This window comes from Danio rerio, chromosome 4 (assembly GCF_052040795.2).
Source record: "Danio rerio strain M-AB ecotype USA chromosome 4, GRCz13ab, whole genome shotgun sequence".
NCBI lineage: Eukaryota > Metazoa > Chordata > Actinopteri > Cypriniformes > Danionidae > Danio > Danio rerio.
In genome coordinates this window covers 23,674,328-23,701,665 of record NC_141024.2, presented here as the reverse complement: position 1 = coordinate 23,701,665, position 27,338 = coordinate 23,674,328, and the positions used below count along the sequence as shown (strand labels likewise).

At 33.1% G+C, this 27,338-nt stretch overlaps 3 protein-coding genes and 1 long non-coding RNA gene across 7 annotated transcripts in view; 2 read left to right on the top strand and 2 right to left on the bottom strand.

The window, feature by feature from the left end:
* LOC147844722 (uncharacterized) overlaps positions 1-26,873 on the top strand; it is a 101,756-nt gene extending 74,883 nt beyond the window's left edge. Inside the window, exon 5 of the mRNA XM_087248281.1 lies at positions 26,689-26,873. Coding sequence (XP_087104407.1) covers positions 26,689-26,734 — 46 coding nt within the window. The 3' untranslated portion in view covers positions 26,735-26,873. The remainder of the gene's footprint in view (positions 1-26,688) is intronic.
* Positions 78-10,451, bottom strand: mdm2 (MDM2 proto-oncogene). Of its 4 annotated transcripts, none has more exons than NM_001365432.1 (12): positions 9,003-9,082; positions 8,846-8,917; positions 8,687-8,761; positions 7,097-7,230; positions 6,740-6,789; positions 6,570-6,628; positions 6,345-6,414; positions 3,623-3,780; positions 3,361-3,510; positions 3,182-3,250; positions 2,832-2,864; positions 78-1,982 (listed from the first exon to the last, which is right to left on the bottom strand). In NM_001365432.1, exons 2-12 carry the CDS (start codon positions 8,903-8,905, stop codon positions 1,380-1,382), a joined length of 1,461 nt encoding a protein of 486 aa, NP_001352361.1. In that variant the 5' UTR covers positions 8,906-8,917; positions 9,003-9,082; the 3' UTR covers positions 78-1,379. The 4 variants fall into 4 exon arrangements, with proteins under 4 accessions (NP_001352361.1, NP_571439.3, XP_087102191.1 ...); XM_087246065.1 differs by lacking the exon at positions 9,003-9,082 and adding an exon at positions 10,414-10,447 and having other exon boundaries at positions 936-1,982; NM_131364.3 differs by lacking the exons at positions 2,832-2,864; positions 9,003-9,082 and adding an exon at positions 10,414-10,451.
* Positions 9,348-16,899, top strand: LOC147844723 (uncharacterized). The gene is made up of 3 exons (XR_015483185.1): positions 9,348-10,615; positions 10,706-10,762; positions 16,759-16,899. It is a non-coding gene; the product is annotated as an uncharacterized LOC147844723 (long non-coding RNA).
* Positions 13,806-18,644, bottom strand: slc35e3 (solute carrier family 35 member E3). Its single transcript, NM_001030179.1, has 5 exons — positions 18,042-18,644; positions 17,651-17,761; positions 16,756-16,914; positions 15,585-15,667; positions 13,806-14,203 (listed from the first exon to the last, which is right to left on the bottom strand). The coding sequence occupies exons 1-5, from the start codon at positions 18,453-18,455 to the stop codon at positions 14,017-14,019; spliced, it is 954 nt and encodes a 317-aa protein (NP_001025350.1). The 5' UTR covers positions 18,456-18,644; the 3' UTR covers positions 13,806-14,016.
* Positions 26,874-27,338: the final 465 nt, after the last annotated feature.

Sequence of the window (27,338 nt, the reverse complement as noted above, 5' to 3'; positions counted from 1 at the left end):
ATATTTTATAAAACTTCTTCAGTCACATGATCCAGGTGGTGTTAAAAAAAAAGAAGACATTTTTAGAAAACAGCATAGTCAACAAATGCATTTATTTGATATTCTTCAAATACTTGGATAACATTTGAGACAAAAAAGAAATACATAAAAATACATGGCTATAGGACATGCCATTGCAATATGAAAGTAGAGGTATATAGTCGTATAAATAGCATTTAAGAGATCAGACTTGTGCTATTGATGCCATTTTCTGAAGCTTGAATGCATTTAATCCTTTTAAAACATCTGTGAATTTGTTTACAAAGTGTTCATTCGTTTGCAGTCTGTCATACTGTGCAAATACATATGTAAGTGCAGGAAAGTGCATACATACCTCGTGTATGAAAACATCTGATTCCAGCAATCATGTTCTAATCGCACTTCATTTGTGCACCATCTGACAAATAAAAAGGTGAACTTATAGACTCAGATTCATTTGCCATGCTGCTGCAAACACTACAAAACCAGTTTATTACAAAAAAAAAGTTTATTTTTAAAAATAAATAAAAATCAAATCTTCCAATAAGTGTTTTTTTTTTCTTGTTTGCTAAAATTAAATTAGCAGTTAAATAGGTGGTGTAATGATAATTGCATAACACAACTGTCATAGATGCTGACAATTTCATCTGAAAAAAAAAAACACCTTTTGTGAAAAAGATATTTGAAAAGGCCAGTGTTTGTACTAGGTTGCCATTAGAGAGAAACAAGTCAGAACATGTTTCTTGATATTAGAGTGAAAAGAGGGTCCCTAGTAACTGAAGCTCTCTCTGGGTGACCGCTGTGTATTTCCCCCAACAAAAACAACTCCCCCTACTGCCACCAGTCATCTAACCTACATACAAGCCATCAGAAAATCATTCAAAGCAGAGGACAGAAAAAGCAGATTTGATCTCATCTGTAAAAGCAGAAGAACCTCAAAATAATCATTTATTATGTCTTTCTGAAAGAAAATAAGACAGTCTTCGCAGCCGAAATATCATAAGAACATTTTTAAATGAGCTCGGGGAACTCTTTTTCAGTGCAGCAAACAACTCAAAAACCTCTACATCTGCATGTACATAAATTAAATTACAAACATTTCTATTAGACTATTTAATCAATACAGCACCTCACAAGCTTTTGTTTCAATTCTAACACAATCCTTAAAATATAAGTGTGTGAATTTATTACAAAACGTGTGAGTGAAATCGACGAGTCATAAATAAAATTAGGTATTCAATAAGAAAAAAATATTGAATCATTACAAATATTGAATTTGAAAACAAACGTTTATATCTAATACAACCACAAGGCAACTCCCAAACTTCATTTAAGGACAGGAGGAGGTATATTTCAGTGCCTCAGCTCATGTAAGTCAACACCACTGACTGAATGGGCTCTCGGCACACCGGACACAACTTGTTCCGGTTTTTTAATTTTTTGGCACATGTGTAGCACGCCATAAGGTGCCCAGTCCTTCCGTGAACAATGCAGCCGTTCTTGGGGCGACTCTGACAGATGACGCAGGGTTCTAGGCACGTAGCGGGAAGGCAGGCCTCCAGACTGTTGAAGCGCTCCAGCTCGGGGGTCTCTTCCTGACTGCTGCCCCCGCCGGAGGAAGTGGAGGGCTGTGATGATGTGGTCTGAGAGTCAGTAATGGTAGCAGAGGAGGGAAGCTCATCTTTGGTAGTGGCAGGAGATGGAAAGCACTTGCCGTCGGGTACGTCCACTCCATCATCTGTTTCTGGGAGAGGGCTTGAGGGTTTGGAGAGTTTCTTTTCGAAGGTTGTGTTGGGAGTTGTGGTGACGCTGGTGTCTTCGGGGTTGGTTCGAGTATTTCTTGAAAGGTTTTCCCAGTTGGAGTGTGTTTCTGGAAGCCAATCAGCTCGGACGGTCCAGCAGGTTTTGCAGTGTCGAGGAAGAGGAGGGTTGAACTGGTCACATTTGGGACACTTCCAGTAGTCCTGAGGAAACATATTGTTACAACAGATCATTACTTGTGTCTTGCTTAGCTAACTTGCTAATATTCAGATTGTTGTATTGGTGTTCATCACAGCACAAGATTTAAATGGTCATTTATTTTCTAAATTTTCACACAATAGTCTGGCCTACAACATTGAAAATTCTCAGACTATTTATAGGCATTTTGTTCGGTCACTCTACAGCAGTGTTTCTCAACCACATTCCTGAAGGACCACTAACACTACATGTTACAGGTCTTTCAGTCTCTGCTAATGAGCTGATGATCTGAATCAGGCGTGTTTGGTTTTGGAGACAAGAAAATGTGCAGTGCTGGTGGTCCTACCGGAACATGGTTGAAAAACACTGCTCTACAGTAAGTCTCGATTTGTTAATATAAGTTAATTTACCTAAAGTCAATGTAGTGACAACTACTAGAGCATGTTTTATCTTAGCTGATGGTAATTTCTTAGTTAATGCCTAAAAGCACATTAAAATCAAGTCGTAAACTTTTTATTAAAGTTAGTTATAAATGGACTTAATAGCTTATAAGATTCAGTCGTATTTTTTTATGAACAACTATAATCTGGCTTTTTTTTCTCACTGTTGAATTTAATGCATTTACTGAAGTATACTAATGGGACTTTATTACTGTATTTACTCTTTACAAGCGTATACAGTAAAGCAATAAACTAAGTATATTATGTTTATTATACCTGTTAAAGTAATATATTTATAAGCTTAGGTCAATACCCTGAGATAACACTGTGATAAAAACTTTAGCAATTAACCTCAACAAGAAAATTAGACACTGTCAGAAGCCTACATTTCAGTTTTATAACATTGTGATTTACCTCATTAATAGTTAGTTTGGTCCCTGTGAATCCCTGCAAATAAACAAAAACAATGCCAAAATGCTAAAAATGTGGATGGGCACTAATGCACTCTATACACATTCCTAGTCACAATAAGCACAGTCCATCAGTGCACAAAGTTCAGTAGAAAGTCTGTCATCACAATCTTTCAACAAAATGTAATAACTTGCTGCAAAACTCAAACAGCTGCTTTTTTTGGCCGACTCACAAAGGCTTTCATTCCTAACCTTTAAACTAACACACTTTTCATGATCCAATATAATCCTCATATACAAAATCAAGCCCAGTTCGAGGAAAATGTCAGGATTTAGAAGTAAAATGCTACATACTGCCTCGGTTATCTCAGTATCTTCATCAAAAGAGTCTTCGTCTTCTGCGAAGATTGTGACTTCATATATCTGAATAAGCAAAAAAAAAAAAAGCTGAGTTGAGAATTGTTAAACAGGTTAGACTAGTAGTCATCAGTTAATCACTTTCTCTTAATAAAGCAGGACTTAAGAGCTGAAACCTCGTTCTCTCCTGGGACAGAATCCACATCATTCTCACTGTAAGCATCAGAGTTGATGGACTCCACCTCAAACTCCACACTAAAGTTATCAGAATCAGAGTCTGAGTCTTCGCTCTCCTCACTGCCCTCACTGCGAGATATACCTACATCCTGTAGAACAAGCAAAACATTGGTTAGAAAGAGCTACAGAACAGCACAAAGTTGCTGACTTATGTTAATAATCCAAAACTATGTGAACAAACATTTTAAAAGTCCTCCTCACCGAGTTGCTGTTTGCATCCGAAGACTCGCTGTTCCCCCTCTCCCGGTGCAGGCCACCAATCACGCACCAAGACAGGCTGTCATCAAATGTCAGGGAAAAGCTGTCCGACTTATGCCTCTTCCTGCGTTCTCTAGACTCGTCTTCAGCTGAAGAACTCTCTATTGAAACACACACAAAAACAGGTTCAGCACAAAGCTTTTAGATACAAACATCCTTTACATGTTTACACATATAGATGTTCTGCTAGAAAACAAGAACACTGAGTTCCCTAGACTTCCGGATCAGTTTCTTTTTCTGTGTATATGCTATAAAAAACAGACACACACACACACAACCTTAAGTATATACAGCATATTGACCTAGTTTAAATTAGTTGATATTCCCATTAGATGCACTCAACTTTGGACACTTATGGGCCAAGCAGGAGCAATGCTCTAAGCGATAATGGTGCATCTGGTGCGGCTTGCTCAACAAACTGCCTTTGTGTACATGGCTGCGGTTTTAAAATGAGCCATTGAAGAGCCGCAGTCATCTGAGCACATTTTTGCACAGCCTCCAGATCTCGGTGTCCTTTTGAGTTGTTCACAGTGACAGAAAGAGCAGTCATTATGGTACCACATGTTTACCCACACACAGTCCTCTGTCAGGACTGAAGGAATTGTACATGATAATCCAGCATGAGGGAAAGTCCTGACGGCTGAATGGTTACTATAAGTTAAACAGAACTACAGCGAACAGATTTGAAATCATAAAAACTGAGGAGAACAGGTCTGAGCGACAAAAACGGTATCAGTATTTATTGACCAAACACCATTGTCAATAACAATAAAAAGAAGTTTAGTATAAAGGGCTTTAGGTTTAATATGGCTGCTGAGTGTGCACCTTGGAAGGAATGCCAACAAGCTTAGGATGCAAGTTTGTCATTTGCAATGGAGACACGCGACTTGTAGTGCAAGTAAGGATATGCATATTCAGGCACACCTAGTTGAAAAAGATCTGAATTTTTTAGAATGGCCACGTGCGCACTGCGATTCATGCAAGTAGAATTAACCAATCTGCTTTACTCTTTATTTAGAATTTTCACATTTCAGTAATAATGGTAGGCTAATTACCTCAGGCAAACACAGCGCACCCAAACACTGCAATGATTTTTCATTTTCTCCATAAACTGCAACAATGGTTTGTCCGTTTGTCATCTTCTGAGAAAACAGTTGATGGTCGCCTAGTTACAGAAAGACGGCAGGGGAGCGCATTGAAAATAGGGAAGAAAACGACGCTTTCGTGCTTTTCATGAGTTTTGGGTTTCGTCATCGCCACTTCATGTCATAATAACAACACATGCAAAAATGAGTGCCATATAGCAACAGTGAGGAGATTGCAGATAAAAAAAGATGTGGGGAATGTCGTCAGAGTGGCGGTGATGTAGTTATCCAACTTCACAATTTGTAATGTTGCAGTATGTATCCAAACAATGATGGCTGGTTCCTTCCTTTGAAAGCTCAGATTTGATTATCATAATTTGTTTTGTTTAAGGAGTTTTAAGGTTTACAGTATCATTATTATTCACACCTAAAATTTTGCTTTGATTGTTCAGCAATTACACTCAGCAATTAAGAGTCTCTTTAACATTTATGTTTATTTTATTATAAAGAGATAAGATATTTGGTTTAAATATTTTTGATTTTGACTAATAGAATTATTTGCCTTACTAATGTTGGTAAAGTCGTTAAATAAAACAATCCTAATATTCCTAAATGGATTGTTAAAGCTTATTCAATAATTATCTAAATCGAATGATATGAAACATGATATTATGATAATTTTGTTTGCTGTAACGATTAGCCCTAGACTAAAAAAAAAAGGAAGAAAAAAACATCTTATTGGTTGCATCTTTTACTTAACTAATTGTGGCATGATATCATAAAACCAGTCATAATTTTCAGTTTTGTGAAAGAGATTTATACATCATTTGATATCTGAATGAATAAGCTTTAATTGATTAATAGGATATGACAATATTTGGCCAATATACAACTACTTGAAAATCTGGAGGGTTCTGAAGAAAATTAGGGTTAAAAATAATGATAAAAATAATAATAATTACCTTTTAAAGTTTTCCAAATAATGTTCTTAGCAATGAACTAATCAAAAATTTAGTTCATATATTTGCAGTAGGAAAATGTCTAATTATTATTGAATATTCTAATGATTTCTGGCAAAAATAAATAAATAAATAAACATATATATATATATATATATATATATATATATATATATATATATATATATATATATATATATATATATATATATATATATACACACACACACAATTTTGATCTTTGAATGATTTTTTTTTTTTTTTTTTTTAGCTCTTGCCAAAAATATACCAGTGCAACATGAGGTTTTTTGTTAAGTTTTACACCTGAAAGTAAACTTATTAAATTAATTAAAACGTTTCTTAAATTCTACCTGAGTGCATAATGCATACACACAAACACAACAAAAATGGACAAGCCCTTTCCTGTTCAACCAGGAAATCTGTAAACACTGGAATAAAAACAAACATGAAACCATTCTCTAAATATCTGTACAGGGAGAGCTGAATGTAAAAACAGAGCTCTATCTGAAACCCCAGTTGATCAAGCGTGTGCTTTCACACACACTCAACAGGCCACAGCTGGTGCGTTTGTGTGTCTTTCTCTCTGGTGTGTGCCCTTACCAGGATCACTGCTTCTCCTCCTCCTGCGCTGCTGTTGTGAGGTAGATGAGCGAGAGTCTGAATCTGTATCCTGGAACAGAAAGCTGGGTTTCAGTCATGCTTCAATCTCAAACACAGCAGGGGCTCTATAAAGCCATTCAAGCACAAACACAGCACTGCCAGGGCAACTCTGTGGAATGGGTCAATACTCTGTGGTTCTAAATGGGAGTATAAAAGAAGATTTACCCCGGGTCCTCGATCTGGTTCACTTTGACTCCTGGGTTCAGAGAAGGTAGACTGTGATTCTGTAAAAGGAAATCAGACTAGTTTTAATACAATACAGATAGCTTGTACAAATAAAACTATATTGTTAAAAATAAATAAATAAGCACAAACGAAACTAGTTTTTAAGGTACCTGGATTTTTCACTGTGACAAGGTTTCTGTTGATCAATGCAAAGAGGGCACTAAAAAAAATAAAATTAATCATTCAAATAGCAAATTTCACTTTCAATGCTTACAAACTTATGTACGTATATAGAAAATATTCTTATCATTACTTTTATATCTACTTTAAAACAAATGTTTTAACTTGAGTATCTCAATATTTTATGAAGCCACTTTATATCCTCAACAGGTGATAGCAGAATGGCCAGTAAGGCAAATATCCAGATAGTGCCACCTGTTGTTGTAAAACCCCACCCTGATATTCTCAAGGGTCTTTAGTACTACAGCTGTTACTGCCTTGGACATGTTAAGAGATTCAGTACGCACCGCGGCTCTTTAACTGAAAAACTTTTCACTCCAAGAACAGCACCGAGAGGATCCTCTCCACAGTGAACTATGTGTTGCTGCTGCTTGTCATATAACTCCTTGCTCATGATATATTTCCCTAAATAAAACATAACCTAAACACACACAGAAAGGAAGAGGGTTGTTTAGAGATGAAGAGGCAGGGATTTAATTTTATATGCATTCAGAATGTGTCAAGAGAAAGGATGGTAAAGATGTAACTTATAAATATGCAATGAGTAAAACGTTCCCGTTAGTCATACACAACCACAATTTCCAGTTATAAAACAATATGACTCATAGCATCACATTGAGGCTAACAACAGATGATAATATATGAAATAAGCATTAAATATAAAAAGGCAAACAAATTATCTACATTAACAAAGATTAAAATATTTTTTTTTTAAATCTTTCAACTGCATGTGCAAAAACTAGTGTCACTGAGTCAATACGTTTTATGGTTATGAACTAAAAGAAGAGCCCACCCTAAAACCCCTAGACATGACTCAGGTCCTTTCAATGCAAGTTTAATGGATTTTAGCACATTCTATCTTCCCTAAAAACATCAGATTTACTGTTAGTGCCTACTAGTCTCTTCACTTACAGAACTAATAGGTTACAATATTTGAATTGAAATGTGCAATACAAGGTGATGCTTAATATTTGAGTTTAGGGGATTGTTTAAATCCCTAACCCTATATCACAGCAAGGGAAACAAAACAAATCAAGTGCCACACTGAACAAAAGCAATAGCCAAATATAATTAACCACCCTCATGCCCTTGTAAATTTACATTTGTTTAACTGTACACATAAATATGCAGCAACATGTGAAATTGGAGAAGGGTTATTTATAGTCAACAACATCAAACACTACTGCCATATGACCGCAGTCATATGGACCAACAAACTCTTGAATAGTTGTCATATAGATAAATACATAAATAATTTATTTTATACAAATATTACCACAAGTGGCATAATTTTAATAAGAAGTAATATAGCATGATAGTTGTACTCCTGTTCAAAAGTTTAGGGACTGCAAGATTTTTGTTGGATTGTTTTCAAATATTAAAATGTGAAAGTAAAAGTTAATACTAAAAATAAAAGCATTTATAATGATATTAAATATTTATTTTTCAAATAAATCCTGTGAAATGTTTATAGATGTTTACACAATACAAAAATAATAAGCAGCACAACTGTTTTTAACATTGATTATAATAATAATAATAGGAAATGATTATTGAAGTAACTAGCATATCAAAAGTTTCTGCGGCTCACGTGACATTAAAGACATGGCATAAAAGCAGCTGAAAAGTGACCTTCGCCATCAAAGATAAAAACTACTTGAAAATATATGAAAATAGAAAATTATTATTTTAAATTCTGATCATATTTAATAAAACTATAACATAGTTTTACTATTTTAATGCACTTTTAATACAATAACACCAACTGATTTTAATTTTTAACCAAAACTCTAATGACAATCTTTCCAGCTTAAAATCTCTAAATTATAGTGAATATGAAATTAAATGTACTTAAATCTCCCATCAAGTCTATTTACCTCCTTCATGGTGAAAACATCTTTATCTGCACCTGCATCCTCTAACAGGCTTTTCAATTGCACCTTTGGTCTTACCTAAGGAAGTTACCATAAATAACTCATTCATATCAAGACACAAAAACTATATTAAAATACAAAGTCATTTTGAGGCTACATTACCAGTTTCTCGTTGTCAACCTTGCTGATCTGAGAACTGCTTAAACAACTCTCTGTTGCCATTTTGGTAGTTATCTGTAAAAAAAAATAAACAAACAGAGTTAGAAGATGCAAACAGTCAACAATTCAACACAGATGCAGACCTCCACATCAACATTACCTGTGCAAAAAGAGGTAAATTGAGTATTCTTGCTAAAACATATACTTTACTATCTGTACATAAAGTGCTTGAGCTCTGGGTTGGTGATGAGTAGGAGCCGGTGAAGAGCCGGTCTATGGTTTAAATAGGCGCAGAGAGGCATGTCAGGGCTAGAATCCACCGAGGTGATCATCATGTCCTGGGCGGGTTTGGGCATGACAAGTCAAAGCGTGACTGTATTTCCGACGCCTAGCGGTAGCAGACTATCTTTGCTGAGCTGTCCGTCTGTCTGCGTTCATGTCCGGGCATGTCCCGGACTCGCTGCACCCGCCCATTTCTGGATAAGCACATGAGGCTTATCGGCTCAGTAACAGGTGAAATAACGGGGTGTTTGGACCAATGCGATGACCTCCGTGGATTACAAGCGCATCAAATATATAAATAAAAAAATCAGAATTCATCATTGCTAAGTGCTACGACAATACGGATGACAGTCGAGTGTTTTGAATAACTTGCACGCCGTGTTTGTTTATCCGAAATGCAAACAGTACACACATAAACAAAACGAACTCAAGTTTGTCTTCGGGATTTATGTCGACCATCTACATGTATGGGATATCATTAAATTAGCTGCACATACGTTAAATTATGAAAAAAAAACTAGAGGTAACGTGAACATTTATTTGCATGTAAATATTATGTATAAACATGCTCGATTGTTTTCTCTTTCTCGCCCTTGTTGGTGTTGTTTATCGTCATGTTCTTCATTAATAATGGCACAGTAACGTTATACCTTGCGAAGCTAACGTTAATTTACAAGTTACACTGCTAACGTACTGATGTACAAAGTTGTAACGTTAATATGTCTATGACTAGGTTAGTGACACACAAATACTAGTTGTTTATTACGTCGGATTTCAGTAAGGCAAACAGTAAATATTGACAAATAACAGATAATAATGACAAATACTGTTTTTTCTGGTTGCAAAACAAGTGTCACAAGCTGTTAGTGTGCTGAGTTTACGTAATACTTCTGTGGATTTCTTAACAGATAACGTTAAGTCAGAATCGTTTTACTTAAATAAGATTAAACACGTCCTGCATAATACGTGTACTGCGCATCTGGGCGACATTAACGAAGCTGTGTTGATCGTAGCAACGCAACAAACGCGAGCTCTCCCGAGTGTCTGTTTCCCGCAGTGGGCGCTCAGGAAAGCCCGAGGCTTCAGTAGGCCTCGCTTTGAGCTCTAGCGTAAGGCTAACTGAGGTGATTTATTTCAGCCCGCTAAACCGAAATTAAAGCCTCAAACTGAGCAAAATGCACACGCTACAACGCCTAGCAGTGTTTTAATTATATTTGCACTGTTATAAATGCAGTTAATAAAAGAGAAAGGGCGAAATGTCTAAACTGAAAGTGTTTATGTTGTCCTACCTGCTGGTGACCGTTTCGCGAATCGACCGTTTGCTCCCTCTACTGGACCAACGCACATTTCAAATTGTTCACTTCCAGCACGTGCGAGAAGCGCGGGGTGTAAACAATACATAGCAAGTAGAGGACGGCGAGTTGGGTAATATTTACACTGGCTGCATTTGCTGTTTTACTGTTTTTCAGTTTTAGTTCAAGTGAAGCACAGGTATAGTTATTATTACTGTTTATATTTTCGCATATTGTAGGATTTAATTTCAGTTTGTGGTTTTAAAAGGTTGTTTGGTTACTTATTTAGACTCAATATACATCATGAATCTTGATGAGTTTTGGCAACTGGGTTCAGCATTTTAAGGTTGGTCTGAATAACAAATGATTTATTTTGTTGTGATTGAAAAGCAGGGTTATTACACCAAATATCGCTTTCTTAACCCTTCAGAAGTTTGTGTTGTCTTAAAAAACGTGTCATCTTTTTGTTATTTCATGCAGAATAAATGTTCTAAACGAAGTTGAAATTAGGAAGAAATGTAAGCAGTAATTTACGGAATTGAAAAGCTTAAAATAAAAATTGCTTTCAGTACCAATAAAAATGTATATTTAAATCGTTTTTATTCATATTAAGTAATGCATTTAACATATGAAAATTTGACTGTTGATTATACAAAAAACTAAATACAGCATTGTTATATAAAATAATCAAAATGTATACAATTTTTTAAAATTTTAACTTGTGATCAGTGTAGTTTTTTTTTAATTAAAATTGTTATTAGTAAAAAAAAAAATGACTGATCATTTTAATCAGTTGGTTTGAATTCTTAATGAGTAACGATGATCACATTTCTCCTGGACTGCTCAGATGCTGTCATGACATGACCCTTGTACACTATTGAGTTGACACATTTGCTTGCCAAGCTAACTACTTAGAAACTTGCTATACTATACTGTTTGCTGAGTGAAATCACTGCTTTATGAAGAGGACAAAAGCATGTCTTGCACAGTTCCTGTGACAGGATCAGGTCTTTAGGGCCAGGGTAGAGTGAGAGTGACTCATAGATGACTTTAGTACAACATGTTCCTCTACGCTCAACATGTTTGGGCTTGTATGTCTGTATTAATGAGAAAATTTAATGGACCACTGGAGTAATAAGAAAAGGAATTAGTTTAATAATGTAAGTAAGTAAGTAAGGATGAAGACAGAAATTAAAGTTACTATCAGAATTTGGACATTGTATCCAATGAAACAAGAACACAAATGAAATTTATAAAGATATAAACAAATAATAACATTGTTTCATTCATTTATAAGTAAAAGTTTAGTTTTTTTAATTGCATTATTGCTAAAAACATTTATACAAACAGTCAACTTTTAAAGTGGATCAAACAAGTTTTTTTAAATTGTCCTAAGACTTTAAAGGGTTTTAAAAATTGCTAAATTGTTTCAAAATTGCTAAATTATTTGCTAAATCAGCATGACTCAGAAGGATTATTTCACATTGAAGACTGCAGAAATGACAGCTAAACAGGCATGAATGCGTTTTGAAAGTAGAAAAGTTATCATAAAGTGCAATATTTCACAATATTTCTGTTCTTATTATTGATTAAATAACGTTGGTGAGCACAAAAGATTCAATAGCATAAAAATAAAAGTTCTATCAACATGCATGTTTTGTTTTAAATATATATATATATATATATATATATATATATATATATATATATATATATATATATATTTATACAGTTTAGTGCTAGTGTAGACATTATTATACTTTAATATTTAGAATTTTTTTAGAACTGTATTTACTCTCTTATTGTCTGAGAAGATGTGTTCTTCAAGTTTCACAGAATATGTAATTTCTTGATGAAACATCCTTTTAAGGTCATAGTTTTTTTAGTTATCACATCCTTGAGAAACCCCTTGAAAAGTCCAAGATCCACGCAAAAGGATGGTGAATATGTAGGCTTGGGACTGAAGACAGGACTTTGGAATGCGAGTGATGCTTAAAATGTGCATTGCCAAAGAGAGCGAGAAAGAGAGAGAGAGATTCATTAACTGAACAAAAGATTGACATTCCATTTCACAGATAGTAAAGACTGAAACATTTTTGCCAAGTAGGCAGCGACCCTTGTCCTAAAAGTCCTGACTAGACTCAATATGAGATCAAATTCAAGTCTTGGAAAAAAAAAAAATACTTAAAGAGTACTGTTGGTTCTTATAAAATGTTTTATTGTTGTACAGACAATAGATTATAGACAGAAAAATACATCATTAAATAATATTTACAAAAGAAAATGCATTTTATTTTGCATTTTTATTTGCAAATATTGAACACTTGGATTAAAAAGTAATATCTTACAAAGATTGAAATGCTATTGACAGTCCTCAGCCTCTGGCTTCAACTTCCTTACAGTCTACACTACCATTAAAAGGATTTGGGATCGATAAGGTTTTAAATGTTTTAAAAGAAGTCTATTCTGCTCACCAAGGCTGCATTTACTGACTTAATTTAAAACTCTTTTATCATTTTATTGAATGTGGTTTAAAATTATTAAAAAAAATATTCCTGTCATTTAAAGCAGAATTTTCCGCATCATTAATACAGTGCTTTGTGTCAGATGATCCTTCAGAAATCTTAATGATCTGGTGCTTTAAGGAACACTCCTCTTTTTTTCTGATAATATTTTAATTTTACAAGATCCCTTGAGTTAAACTGTGGAGTTTTAACATTTTTGAATGTACATATTCTATCTCCGGGGAGAACTTTTAGCTTAGCTTAACATAGATCATTAATTCAGATTAGACCATTAGCATCTCACGCAAAAAAAAATGACTAAAAGGTTTTGCAAATTTTCCTATTTAAAGCTTGACATTTTTGTAGTAATTCTGTGTACTAAAACCAAAAGAAAATGAATGAATTTTGCATTATTGGAAGCTATGGAAATTAAAAATGTATTTTATGTTTTTGTTTACATTCCACAAAGTGGTCTATAGGCTCGTTTAACTCTAGGGGAAGTGTAAAATTTGCATATTTTCAAATGAGTGGAGTGCTCCTTTAAGAAACGTTTATTGTTGTTATTATAAGTGTTGAAAACCGTAATGCTGCTTCATACTATTGTGGAAAATGATACAATACCCTTAATAAGTATTTACTTTTGTTCATCGCATAAATTGTTAATTAGTGAAAGTAAATATTTTAATGTAAATAATGGACTTTCTTTTTATCAAAGAATCCTAAAAAGTAAAAATGTATTAGTTTCCACAAAACTATGAACCATGAAAAGATAATCATAACAATCATTAATAGTAACTGAGCACCAATAATAACCGATGATAACAGGACAGCAAATTATCATGCGACACTGAAGACATTCAACAAGAAAACCCTTAATAAGTTATAATATTTCACAATTTTACAGCATTAACTGTATTTTAAATCAAATAAATGCAGCCTTATTGAGCAGAATAAGCTTCTTTTAAAAACAAAAGCAGAAAATCCCAAACTTCTGATTACCAGTAGTGCATGTTTGGTTAATCTTCACGGTATCTTCTCCTGAACACGTCATCAGGCACTGAACTCTGTGTTGTCATTGATTGACACATCAGTGGATTTACGGCCTCTGCGTGAGTCTGCTTTTGCCCTCCTCCTGTTCTGCCAGCTTGAAGTGAGTGTATGCCAGGATACCAGTGAGGGTGCAGAGAATGCCCAGACCCTGATTTAAAGACAGGGGGTCCTGGAAGAGAACATACCCTCCCAGTAATGTAATGCAGAACTTGAAATGGCCAAACATGTTGTAGCTGTGAGGAGGAATGTTAAGGGAACTTTTTTTAGATTTATGACTTGCGTTTGAGTCTTAAAGATGTGCAAAAAAATTAGTCAAACATTTTTTTAAAGTGTATATTCTTTAAACCATTTTCTAGATAGGTAGGTTTGTGAATATTACATTTAAAACAGCTGATTAACCTAACCAAGCATTAAGTTGATTGATAATATACAATACTATTTTTAATATTGATGTATGGATTTCTGTAATAATGTTAGATTATTTCTGTTGAATAAACTTATGCATGGAAATAAAATAACATTTATGTTAATTTCTGAATAAATCTAGCATATTTTATGTTAAAAATAAATAAATAGTTAATTATACGAATATAACGTTTTATTTTATTCCTTATTTATGCATATACAAGTCTTATTAATAGAATATGTTATACGACTCCAAATATTAAAAAACCTAAACAGTTAAATGAATGAATATATACATTTTATATGGATTAGTTTACATAATTAATTTGTAACTACTATTTTAACATTAGTTACAATAAAAAATAAAACATACTATGCAAATGAGTTAATTTGTTAAAAACAAGTAAAAGTATGTTTAAAAAACATTCATATTTTTTATTGACTCTGGATTGATCAACATTGTTATTGTCAATTTAAATATTACAAATTATACAATATAATCTGTCAACAGATGGATTTTTAAATATAAATACATGTCTTTTTTATCTAAAAGTGAAAGAATTTGGTATAAAACACATGCATGTTTGTACAATAACATAATTTGTAATATCAATTAATTGATATACAAGTTTAAACGTCACTTATCATCATTTATAAATAGGAGATATGCACAAGACACACATTGATTTTGAGTATTGTTATGCATCAACATTCAAAAACTGAGCCATCATATTCGCACATCCCAAGATACTTTGCATTTATATATAAATAGCTGCAAGAATGTTTTTGAAAAATAAATCCGCTCACAAATATGTTTGCCTAATACGTGTCCCAAACATTGCAGTTTATGGTTTTGTGCTCCCTCTGCTGTCAACATTATGAAAGCTCTCCCTCATTCACTAACGCTTACTCAATGGCTGCATTCAGAAGCATGGAATATTTCCAGTGTGGCTCAAGTCTAAAGAAAAAAAAAAGAACTTCCCCTTTCATTATTAAACAAGTGTGTAAATACATGTTAATTATTTGCCAAGCTTACAGGTTCTATAAACAGACATTTGCTTGCATTATAGGCCTAGTCTGACAATTAACAAACAAGAGAGCCCTGTTTTGGTATATATTTGTCTAAAGGGTGTGTTTTGCACCAAGAATAGAACAGAAAGGAAGCACAGCTGAATGACTGATGTTTTAGAGAAGCAGCAGAAAGGATACGTAACAGGAGACGTGTTCCCGATGATCCAGTAAATGGACAAATTGACCAGAAAGGCAATAACACCAGAGAGCAGAACCATGAACTTCATGAAAAAAAAACAGAAAATATTTTTCAATCAATAATGCATCTCAAACATTTAGGAATAAATAAATATTATCATAGCATAATTTGTGACAATTGAGCATGATACCAAATCTTAGGAATAGGAAACAATACAAGTCAGAATTTTACTTTTATGCCTAAAATCATTTAAATATTAATTAAATTCCATGTTCTGATAATTCTTTGTAAATTTCTTACAGTAAATGCATAAAAACAAAGACAAAACATTGCTACATTTTTTTAAACTATAAAATGTGTTTTTCTAAAGAAAAATAGTTTTTCCTTAAATATTTATAGTTGCATATTGGCCAAATATTGTACTATTCTAACAAAACATACATAAATGAAAACTGATGCTCATATTTAAACTCAGTCTTAATATTTTCTAAGAATATTTTAAAATGTAATACATTTGAGGATATAATATTTTAAAAAGCAAATGAAACTGTAGGAAAATCTAATATATTAATAAAATATTATATGGTTTACAATTTTTAATATTGATGCATATTAATGTAAAAAAAGGCTAAAAAAAATGAATAATTTATGTTTGTATATTATTAATTAAATAACACACACATATATGTATATACTCTGGACAAATCTGATTTTGTACACATCTATCTTACATATTGTAAATAAATGAAAAATAAATAATAATAATAATATTAAAACAGTTAAAAATAAATATAACCTTCTGTTAATATTGATTCGTGGCTATATCAGACTTGTAAATGTTAGGTATAAAAATTTAATACATTTCAAAATATCAATAATGCTATAACACTAAATAGCAGAACCATGATATTGATCAAAGAAAAGATATTTAAAAAAAATAATAATATTCACATAGTAAAATCTACAACGGTAAATATAAGTTACTATTGAATTTTTCAACTTTAACCCAAATTGGGGTATACATTCAAAGACTTTTACTTTCCCCCCCAAAAAAGTCTGGCTAGTAACACAAGGCCTCTATGAGACCGTGTTTGTATAAAGAGGAAATACCATTGGACTGAAGCATATGAGACTGTGTGAGAAAATGTGTTTTCTTGCTCATTTTCTTACCAGGGCCAGAAATGACCAAGGGCCAAATATACCACCGTCTCCAGTGAGGGGTTCAAAGAATGGCACGAGCACCAGGAGAAATGCAGAAGACATGGGTGCTTGATAATACAGTAACTGCATTGAGTTCACCTGAAGCTCATGCTGCTTGGCGCCGACCCACTATTTTAAGAGAAAGAGAGAGAAAGAAAAATGTAAATAATTAGCTAGTTATATGCAGTGTGATCAAAATATCTGAATAAATTCAACTAAAAATATTATTATGATATATTGTATTAAGTTTAATTTTTCTAAAGGTTTTTCTTATTTTAATATATTTCAATATGCTGTTAGATCTTCTGATTAGTCTTATTTGACCATGACTGTAATAATATTTCATTAGTTATTACAAATTCATATTTTTATTTTAAGATGTTTGTTTCGATTCTTGCAATACATTAATTCTATACAAATACAGTTTAAACTAAAAAGTAATATTGGTAAACATTCAGTCTAATAACATTTTTTATAAACGTTTAATGTGTAGGTCAAAATGCATTGCTGTGATCTTACAGTTTAATAACTGCTCTCAAGTGTAATAAAACAATTTGTATCATGATGTTAGAAGAAATCTTCAGTGGCAGATTCATTATGAATCATTCTAAATAGATGATTTGTTGCTAAAAAACTATATACATATACATGCATACACACATTATATGTAATATTTAACACACATATAATAATTTCTGACCCCATACTGTGAACCTTAGTATAAATATTTAATAATTATTATATTTATGATAAAGGAACTAAATTTGTTTCTATACTTGAGGTCTCGGAGTTCTCCAATAACCAGAGCACTGGTTTTGAATGAAGACATTTATGACATACAAAGTGTGAATGCAAGAACACTTACCACTTGATACAATGAGGTTACCAAGACACCCAATGTGGCAAATATCATCCCCATAAGATTGAACCGCACATCATAGTACGAGTTTAGTATGACCCCTAAAGTGATGGGCACCTTTTAATGACAAAACAAAAATACAAACATTTAGCATCACAAAATTAGATCACATATATTATTTGACCCATAACCCAGACTAATCAAATCCTACATGTAACTATGACTTGCTTTTATGCAGAGCATAGTCCAAACTCATAGTTCAATGCTATAAAACTGCTATATGAACATGTTACAGTAGCAATAGCACTCAATTACGAGATAGACTTTGATTTTAAGACGTGCTTTGATTTTAATTGACATAAACCATTGATATGCATAATAAACGAAGCCCACTTACTAGAGTCAGTTTAATCTTTGTGGAAAAGGTCTTTCTGTAGTACATGGTCTGGATGGCTATAATCACAGGTGTTGTCATGACCTTGGCCAGCTGATATGTTCCTATAGTGTTGCTTTGGAGAGATAGATTAGTGAAAACAACAAAACCACAAAAACTCAGAGCCAGCAGGAGGATTTTAGACGGTCTGAGACTCTTGGGGGCAAATATATCCATCTTCTGGCAAATAAACAACCCCAGCCATGTCATTACGAAATGAATGAGAGTCAGAGTCATGTTAGGGAAGCCGTAGTGCACATAAATCCATTTGTTGATGAACACTATGCATACTGAAGACAGTAAATTGACCAGCAGTCCTGCAATAATCCGGCTGTTTCCGAACAAGTCAGAGAGTCGCGTCGCCATCGTTGAGCTCATTCAGACTAGTGTATATTCCTGGAGAAACAGTTTTTGGGGCTCTGCTTGGGTTTGGGCATCAGCAGAGAGACAGAAAGCGCCACTGCTTTCTGTGGCTGAGTCTGTGAAAGCGGGTTTTCATTATAGGACTCGAGCTGGGCTCAAACACACGCGCATGACGTCCTCAAACGCGACGCGAAGTTCACAAATGAGAGACGTGTCTGCAAGTTAACGGTCTCCGTCCGGACTCTCGCGAGATTTATTTGTGGAGAAGTTTGAAGGCAGCGACGCCACGTCAGAGCTCTAAAGCGCCGTCTTCTGGATAAAGTAAGACAATGTAGGTTCATAACTTTGTGCTTTCTGTTATAATGTCATTATTAGCTCACAGTAATGTTTTAATGCCTTACTTATGTCGTCCAATACGGTATTTATGTCCATGCCATTGAAGCAGTGCATTTTTGTTCATAAGATTGTTGGCCAGCAACAGCAACATGCTTAGACAGCAAAACTCTTCAATTATAAAACAGCAAAAAGCAGTTGAATAAAATAAGGGTAACTATTACACCAACAAGAAACATAAAGATGTCAGTTTCTCCAATGTTACAATTCTAAAAAAAAAAAAAAAAAAAAAAAAAAATATATATATATATATATATATATATATATATATATATATATATATATATATATATATATATATACACAATTTGTTTATAATGCAGACTATAACAAATATAATATTGTTGTTTGTAATACAGACCAAAGAATGATGTGTTCTTTGCAAACAAATCTGCAGGCAAGCCCTTGTTAGAATTATTTATACCCCTGTAAAATTCTGACTTAAGGTTACTTTTATTCAACCAGCAATCTGTTATTTTTACTGAAAATGACACAGGCTTCTCCCTAAAGATAATAAGACGACGTAAAGTGGCATTATGGAAAATACTATTTCTCATCTCCTGTTTTATTTTGAACAAAAGATATCCAAATTATTCATACCCTTTGCAAACTATCACACACTATGGGGAAATTTATACCATTCAAAATACTCCAAGCAGTTCTAAACCATCTTAATCACTCTGATTCATTGGGAACAGCTGTTTTAGTCAACTCAACACACTGTTAAAAAAGCCACACACAAAAGCCTGCTTGGCCTTTGCAAATGCTCGTATGGACAAAGCAGCTCTTCAGGACTTCTGTTTTATCGTCACATGAGTTAAAAAATATTTTCATTTCTTAATTTGTCATAAAAAGGAGAAGGACCCTGAACACCATCCCCACTGTCAAACATGGTGATGAGAACCTAATGTTTTTCGGGCTGTTTTTCAACAATTGCTCCAGTGAACCATATCAGTAAATGTAAAAATGTAATAAAAAGAATGTAAAAAATAAAGAAAGAAAATAATTAAAACAAAGTTTTACAGTGGTTCAGACAGAGTCCTGACTTGAATCCAATTTAGTATCTGTGGAGGGAGCTAAAGATCAGGGTGATGGCAAGGAGAACCTTCAACCTGAAAGAGTTGGAGCTTATCATTTAAGATGAATGGGCAAAATACCAGTGGAGATATGCATAAAGCTGGTCAAAGCTGGAAGCGACTTAAAGTTCACAAATGAGATTCATGTCTGCAAGTTAACGGTCTCCGTCCAGACTCTCGCAAGATTTACTTGAGTAAACCGTCCTCTGGATATGTAGGTTCATAACTTTGTGCTTTCTGTTATAATGTCATTATTAACTCACAATAATATTTTATTGCCCTACTTATTTCATTCAATACAACATTTATGTCATTAAAACAGTGCTTTTTGTTCATAACATTGTGGGCCTGCTACATGCTCAGAATGCAAAACTCATCAACCATAAAACAGCAAAAAGCAGTTGGAAAAATTAATGGTAACTATTACCCCAACAAGAAAATTAAAGATGTTAGTTTTTCCAATGTTACAATTCTAAAAAACAAAAAAAATATATACACAATTTGTTAGATGACAAAAATCTGTTTATAATGCAGACCTAAAGATCAGGGAGCTAAAGATCAGGGTGATGACAAGGAGACCTTGATGTAATAGCCAATAAAGGCTTGTCTATTGATTATTGAGAAGGGTATTAATAATTTGAAAAATGCCACTTTTTGTTCAAATTTAAATAAAAGCTTTGAAATATTTTGTCACAATGATGCCTTATTTATATATAGTTTTATAATCTTTTGGGAGAAGCCATTTCTGGTCTTAAAAACATTGGTGGTTAAATAAAAGTAACTTTAAGTCAGAATTTGCCAGGGGTATGAATAATTTTGGGCTTGACTGTATATAAAATATTTTAAAATAATATAATATTTATAATACAATATAATATTTTATATATTTTTATAGCCATCAAGAACCAATTTGTTTTCTCAATCAACCTTTTAGTGAGTAGTTCTCACAATAATTTGTAATAATATGAGAAACATTATTTCACCAATAAAAAAAACATAAAAACACTGTTGTGCTTGATTCTCTAGATATAAAGGTTCTTTACAGAACTACTGATGAGAATAAAACCTCTTAGTATTGAATGAAATATCATGTGAAATTCTACAGAAAATTATGGTTTCTCAAGCAGTAGTCTAAAAGAAGGAAATTAAAAATTGTCCTATTTACAAGATAATATTTTGTCCACATTGTTAATGTATTTATGCAGGTGGATTAGATATTATATAGATGCCTTTACAGTTTAGGATGGGGGTCCTAAGAGATTGTAAACCCCAGCGTTAGAATGACCTTTGCTCAAGATGTCCAATGTCACCAATAGGTGGCAGTAAAATCCCGTGCCAACCATCTGACTGACTCAATTTCATGATTTTGACAGCAGTTTTTTTTTTCCTTCTGAATTGAAATGCATTTGGAAAATTGGACCAGTTCCCAAATTTCTGCCGTGCAACATCAATATGTTAATTTCTGCTCTATAACTACCCTCTCACTCTTTCACTCTCGTTTTCCCTGGTCTGATGACTGCAATAGTTCATGAGTAAAGATGTATTAGTTGCCTCTAACTATGCCTGTACACAGAACAGTGTGTTAGTGTGATGAATCTGCGGTGTGTGTTTTCAGTCATTCAGTGAGCTGTGGAGGCCGCGAGCAATTCTTCATCTGCAGGCATCTGCATGAAATTGCTTCCCCCTTGAAACATTAAGACGGCTTAATTGACTTTTTCAATGAGGATGAGCTGCTTATACTTGCTGTATCGATTCAAGTTTCAAGGAAGTTCAGATTTGTGCCTTTACAAGAGGCCTTGATAGATTTTCATTCGTCTCTGTTTCCCGTAATGGAATATGAATAATGCCTTCATCCTGGCAAGACACAAGACTCACATCGTACAAGAACATTACAGAGCCATAAAAACACATTTTTGTGTGTGTTCATACTGTAGATTTTGTTGCTGAACTGGTGGTCAGCGTGAAAAAGAAGTATATATTAACACACTTTCTTCAAAAATTAATGGAAGAATGTAGTAAAATTGAAAGTTTTTTTCAAACACTTCATTGCGCATTAAGTTAAACTAAATGATTGCAGTTGTATTTTATTGTAAATATAGTGTCTGAAATGATCACATTTAGTGCTTATGTTACACTATATATTATAAATAAGACTTTTTTTTGACCCTTTAAACTAGGCTATTATTTATTCTATATCTAATAATATGTGTACACCAAATGTATCAACAAAGATGTGTCATGTAATCAATATTTTAAACAATAACAACATATTTTATATCATTTATTTGGGAAACCTTTAGTTTTTACTTTAGTTTTTACTTTATTCAACTTTTTTTACTCCACTACATTATAAATAAATATAAAACTGTGGCAGATTACATCCTGATATTTTGTGCATGAGGAGAAACATTATTTATTTCCCTTTTTAAATAAATAATATCTATTGCTACAAGTTCTAATGCACTCTTTCAACCAGTTTGCAGTTGTTTACATGTTCAGGTTCAAACTTAGACTGTTCAACTGCATTGTGGGAGGGAGAGAAAGTTGTGGTTGCCAGGTCAGCAGTTTAATATAAGCTGATGAAAACAACACAGTAGTACAGGTAAACAGTACAGTAGCTCGGAACTCCAATCAAGCTCAGTCCTAAAACTAGTTTGCTGTATTGTGTTAGAAGTATTATTTATTACAATTTAGTGTTGCTCAAATTTACTTGTAACAATTAAAATGATACCATCACACCTAAATGTGCAAAGCCTTTTTATAGTCCATATTACACAAGTTAGCCAATTAAAAACTACACAGCTGACTACTCAGAACTACAGAAGCTCAAAACTAGTACTGGAAGTGCTTTACCAGAAATATAACATATTATAGTTTGAAAATGGTGGTGACTGTGCTTATGTTAAATGGGTAATAGGCATCTGAAGCACTTGATATCTAAAACATCAATGGACGTCTACTGGGACATATGTGAGAAATAATGTACACTGTAAAAATGATTAGATTATTAACAATGTTTGTATTTTATGATGCACATGTGTTTTACTTTTATTTATGATAATGACTTGTTTAATGGGACCTTGATCTCTAGTCTATTGACTTTTGATGTTGAAAACTCAACTTTACAGTTTAACTGTGTAGTGGGTTTTGACATTTTAGTCGTTTGAAACAATAGGCTACTGGCAGTTATAAACAGGTTTTTGTACTGTAGTTTACAAAATCTTATAGACAAGTTAAGTCACTTTTCAATAGCAAAAGTTGTTGGAGGAAAGATCAGTGTCCCATAATGCAATTTAAAAAATGAATTACAAAATGCAGAAAACTGTACAGATTTTCATTTCAGTGTATTGTTTCTTTAGAAAGTCAGATAGTAACCTGGCCTGACACACATAATCAACACTTTTAGTGTTTTCTGTTTTTAGTATCTTTTGTTGTGTAAAAATATTTAAAATCTGTTTATGTAAGTGGCCATCCATAAATAAATATATATATATATATATATATATATATATATATATATATATATATATATATATATATATATATATATAACACTGTGCATGGCATATATATATATATATATATATATATATATATATATATATATATATATATATATATATATATATATATATAACACTGTGCATGGCATATATATATATATATATATATATATATATATATATATATATATATATATATATATATATATATATATATATATATATATATATATATATATATATATATATATATGCTGTGCACAGTGTTATACAATCAAACAAAACACCAACACACTAAGGTAATCCATTAACACAACAAAGCACCCTATACATCAGGGGTTCTCAAACTCAGTCTTGGAGGTCCGGTGTTCGGCAGATTTTAGCTCCTACCTGCCTCAACACAACTGCAAGGATGTCAGAATTTCCTGGACTGAGATTGAGAAACCCTGCTATACATAATTATTGGCTAAAACACATATGGTACAAAACTATTTAAATAGGATATGATCTGTGATGTGTCAGCTACACTTGATTTTCATCAAATATAACATAGTTAATGGTAACTTTATCTATGATAATTCAAAGTAAATGTATATAATGTTAAATCATTAGCAGTATTTCCACTGGTAACTTGCCTCTTTTTTAAGTTAACATGCACTTTTGTGTCATTCAGTTACCTACTAAATATATCAGATTGTTTTGCTTATTCAGTATACACTATTTCCCCTGAGATTTGTCTGTGCAATGTCTGCAAACATGAGACTCTCTTTCAATTTACAGTAAGCACTGTTTCTCTTAATATTTAACTGAAGAGCGCTCTTTTTGATAGAAACAGCGCTGCATATAGTGTTTTTATGAGGTTTCACTTACTTTCCTTCAGGCTTTATAAAATGACTCAGTAGGTTTTAGTCTTTTTGCCCTCATTAGCCACATTATTATTTTCCTCCTTCTTCCCCAGACTGTTTGCTAGTCAATCTGCATGAAGTACATGACAAATGCCACATCCAGCTTCCTTATTACTCTCAAAACATCTTGAAAAGGACTATCAACCCCCCTCCGGTCTGTTTTTCGCACTCAGCTCCGACATGCAGATTCAGTTTTGAAAAAGCCTGCGAATATTGCAAATGTGACAAATGAGATGCTCGCCATTGTTTCAATCTGAACAGTTATATCAGAGCGCAATGGCAACCTCCGGCGCAGATAATGTGAGTCTGTGCATTAATTCAGACATCATTCAGAAAGCGAAGGAGTGATGAAGGGAGAGGATGATGACTAAATAGTGACAGGGAGCATTGCTGATGGTTTCCAATCACACAAGCCATCAGATGAGTTCACTTTGAAAAGACAGCCTTGGTAAATATGAGGCACGGTGGCGAAGATAAATGCCCTCTTTGAAGCCGTACATTACAAATCTCAGTGCGACGGGAGGAATTAGCCTGTCGCATGCAGAGCTAACCTTGAAAGACAGTTTTTGAATTAAGCTGCCTCAGTCTGACAAATGTTGCCTTGACTGGAAAAAAAATGTCATCTGTTTTCAGATTTCAAAGCATAAAGAATCTGTTGTCCTCCAGTCACATCATTATTGTAAGTGTCATATTAAAGGAATAGTTGTGACAGTTTTGACATTTAATCTCTTTCAAACTGTATTCTTTCTTTTGTTGGATAAAAAAGGTGTTTCACAGAATGCACATGCTGCTCTTTTGCTTGTAATGAAAGTGATTGGGGATTTGTGCTATCAAAACTTTATGAAAGCATTTTTTACTGGAAATCTTATCGCAGTTTGCTCAATGTGCACATTGAAGTTTAATAATTTATAGTTTCTTTTACTATACCTAACTGCATCTCTGGATTAAATTGAACAAAATACCATACATAGAAAATACTTAAAATAAAAAACCTTCAACATATGTATATATATATATATATATATATATATATATATATATATATATATATATATATATATATATATATATATATATATATATAGTCATCAATTTGTCATTTAAAACCAAAAGACACAATTTTTTGTCCATCATTTGAAACTGTCATGCTTAAAAATGCATATGAGCACATTAGATTTGAACATGTCAGGTTAATTAAATATGATAAAGAAATGGGATCATAGTTTTGAAATGCAAGTTAAAATAATAGTACTGTTGTTGTCGCTTTTGAAAGTAAAAGAAAAAATGCGAAAACTGTGATGTTATGCAGGTATGTTTTGTTGTATACTGCAGGTATGCTAGTTTTTGACAACAAAAACAAAGAAACAACATTTCTTGACATCAATGGTCTCAAACTAAATTCCTGGAGGGCCACAGCTCTGCATAGTTTAGCTCCTACCACCTCCAAATCACACCTGCTTAATTGTCTCTACTAGTCTTGAACACCTTGATTAGTTGTGTTTGATTAGGGTTGAAGCAAAACTGTGCAAAGCTGCGGCCCTCCGGGAATTAAGTATGATGCTGCATTTTTTACTGAAAATCTTATCGCAGTTTGCTCAATGTGCACATTGAAGTTTAATAATTTATAGTTTCTTTTACTATACCTAACTGCATCTCTGGATTAAATTGAACAAAATACCATACATAGAAAATACTTAAAATAAAAAAACCTTCAACATATGTATATCAACATATATCATATGTTGAAGCAAAACATATGTTGAAGCAAAACTGTGCAAAGCTGCGGCCCTCCGGGAATTAAGTATGATGCTGTACACAGTGGCATCAACATTGACTGGTTTGCTATGTAAGGTATTGATACAGCATTTTTTGTGTTTTGTGTTTTGTGTGTGTATGTATCTGTGTGAACAGAGATTGTAACAAAGATTGAGATTATTCAAACTTACCCTAAGTTTTATGAACAAAAAAATCAGTTAATTTGACCTATTTCATAGTTGTAATATGTGCAATTTCCAAAAAGCCCATTATTATTACAAAATAATTATTTATATAACATTTAAAGTATTCTGGAGGGTTTTTCTAGTTATAAATATTTCTTTAGTAAAGAGTGGTTAACATTCTTCAAAACATCATCTTTTGTCTTCCATTGAGTTTTAAACAACCCGAGACTGATGATTAGAAAAGCCTTTTTAGGTAAAATTTGTTTTAAATCTTCTAGAAGCCCTTATAAAGGTGATTATTCTAGTAGTTAATTTTGTTTGACCAACTCTCACATAAATCTATGACTAAAGTATGGTTGCATGGTATCAATATTTTGCAAAACCATCACAAATTTATGCTAACTTTACATTTGAAATGTTTTCTTTTTCAGGAATCAGCAAGAGAGAGGTTCCACATGCAGAAAGATCTATAGCTAGTGCACAAGGAGAAGGAAAGAAGCATGATCTTCAAACAATTGAATATAACAGATGACCACAGAGACCAAACAAAGCAGAATGAAGAACACCAGGTAGGAATATGAGGAATTAAAAAATTTGCTGAAAGATCTGAGAACTAGTCTTGCAGAGGCTTACAACCACATGCTTGACACTTTCAGGGAATGAGACTGGACAGTGGCTAGGAAAACTCAGGATACATGGCAGGACAAAAAAAAAGCACACACTGAAACAACGATCATAATAAAACAAAACCTGGCAAATGGATAGACACAAACTGCAATAGTTTACCTAAACCAGTTGTTCTCAACTTTTCTGTAGAGTTGTCCTATCCAAATTAAACACAAGTATCAGAATTGATAAGATTAATAAAATGTTACAAGTAGATAAGTTTGTTTCAGGTTGTAAAATTAAAAAAAAAAAAAAAAGACCTCAAAGACAATAATTGAGAAACTTTTTGGGCTAAACACTATCATTAAAAAAGTTTAAAAAAATAGAAATAAAAAAAAGAGAGAAAAGTAAGCCTAAACGACAAATGTGACCTAATGTGATCATAAACTGATGCTGCAGTCACACTAGAGTTTGA

Coding starts and splice junctions, on each gene's coding strand:
- mdm2 (XM_087246065.1), bottom strand. CDS start 8,905: ATGGCAACAGAGAGTTGTTTAAGCAGTTCTCAGATCAGCAAGGTTGAC. Junction 6,790..7,096: donor TTTTCAGTTAAAGAGCCGCG/GTGCGTACTGAA, acceptor TATTTTTTTTAG/TGCCCTCTTTGCATTGATCA. Junction 6,415..6,569: donor AACCAGATCGAGGACCCGGG/GTAAATCTTCTT, acceptor TTTCTGTTCCAG/GATACAGATTCAGACTCTCG.
- slc35e3 (NM_001030179.1), bottom strand. CDS start 18,455: ATGAGCTCAACGATGGCGACGCGACTCTCTGACTTGTTCGGAAACAGC. Junction 16,915..17,650: donor TAACCTCATTGTATCAAGTG/GTAAGTGTTCTT, acceptor CTCTTAAAATAG/TGGGTCGGCGCCAAGCAGCA. Junction 15,668..16,755: donor CTTGGTCATTTCTGGCCCTG/GTAAGAAAATGA, acceptor TTTTTCATGAAG/TTCATGGTTCTGCTCTCTGG.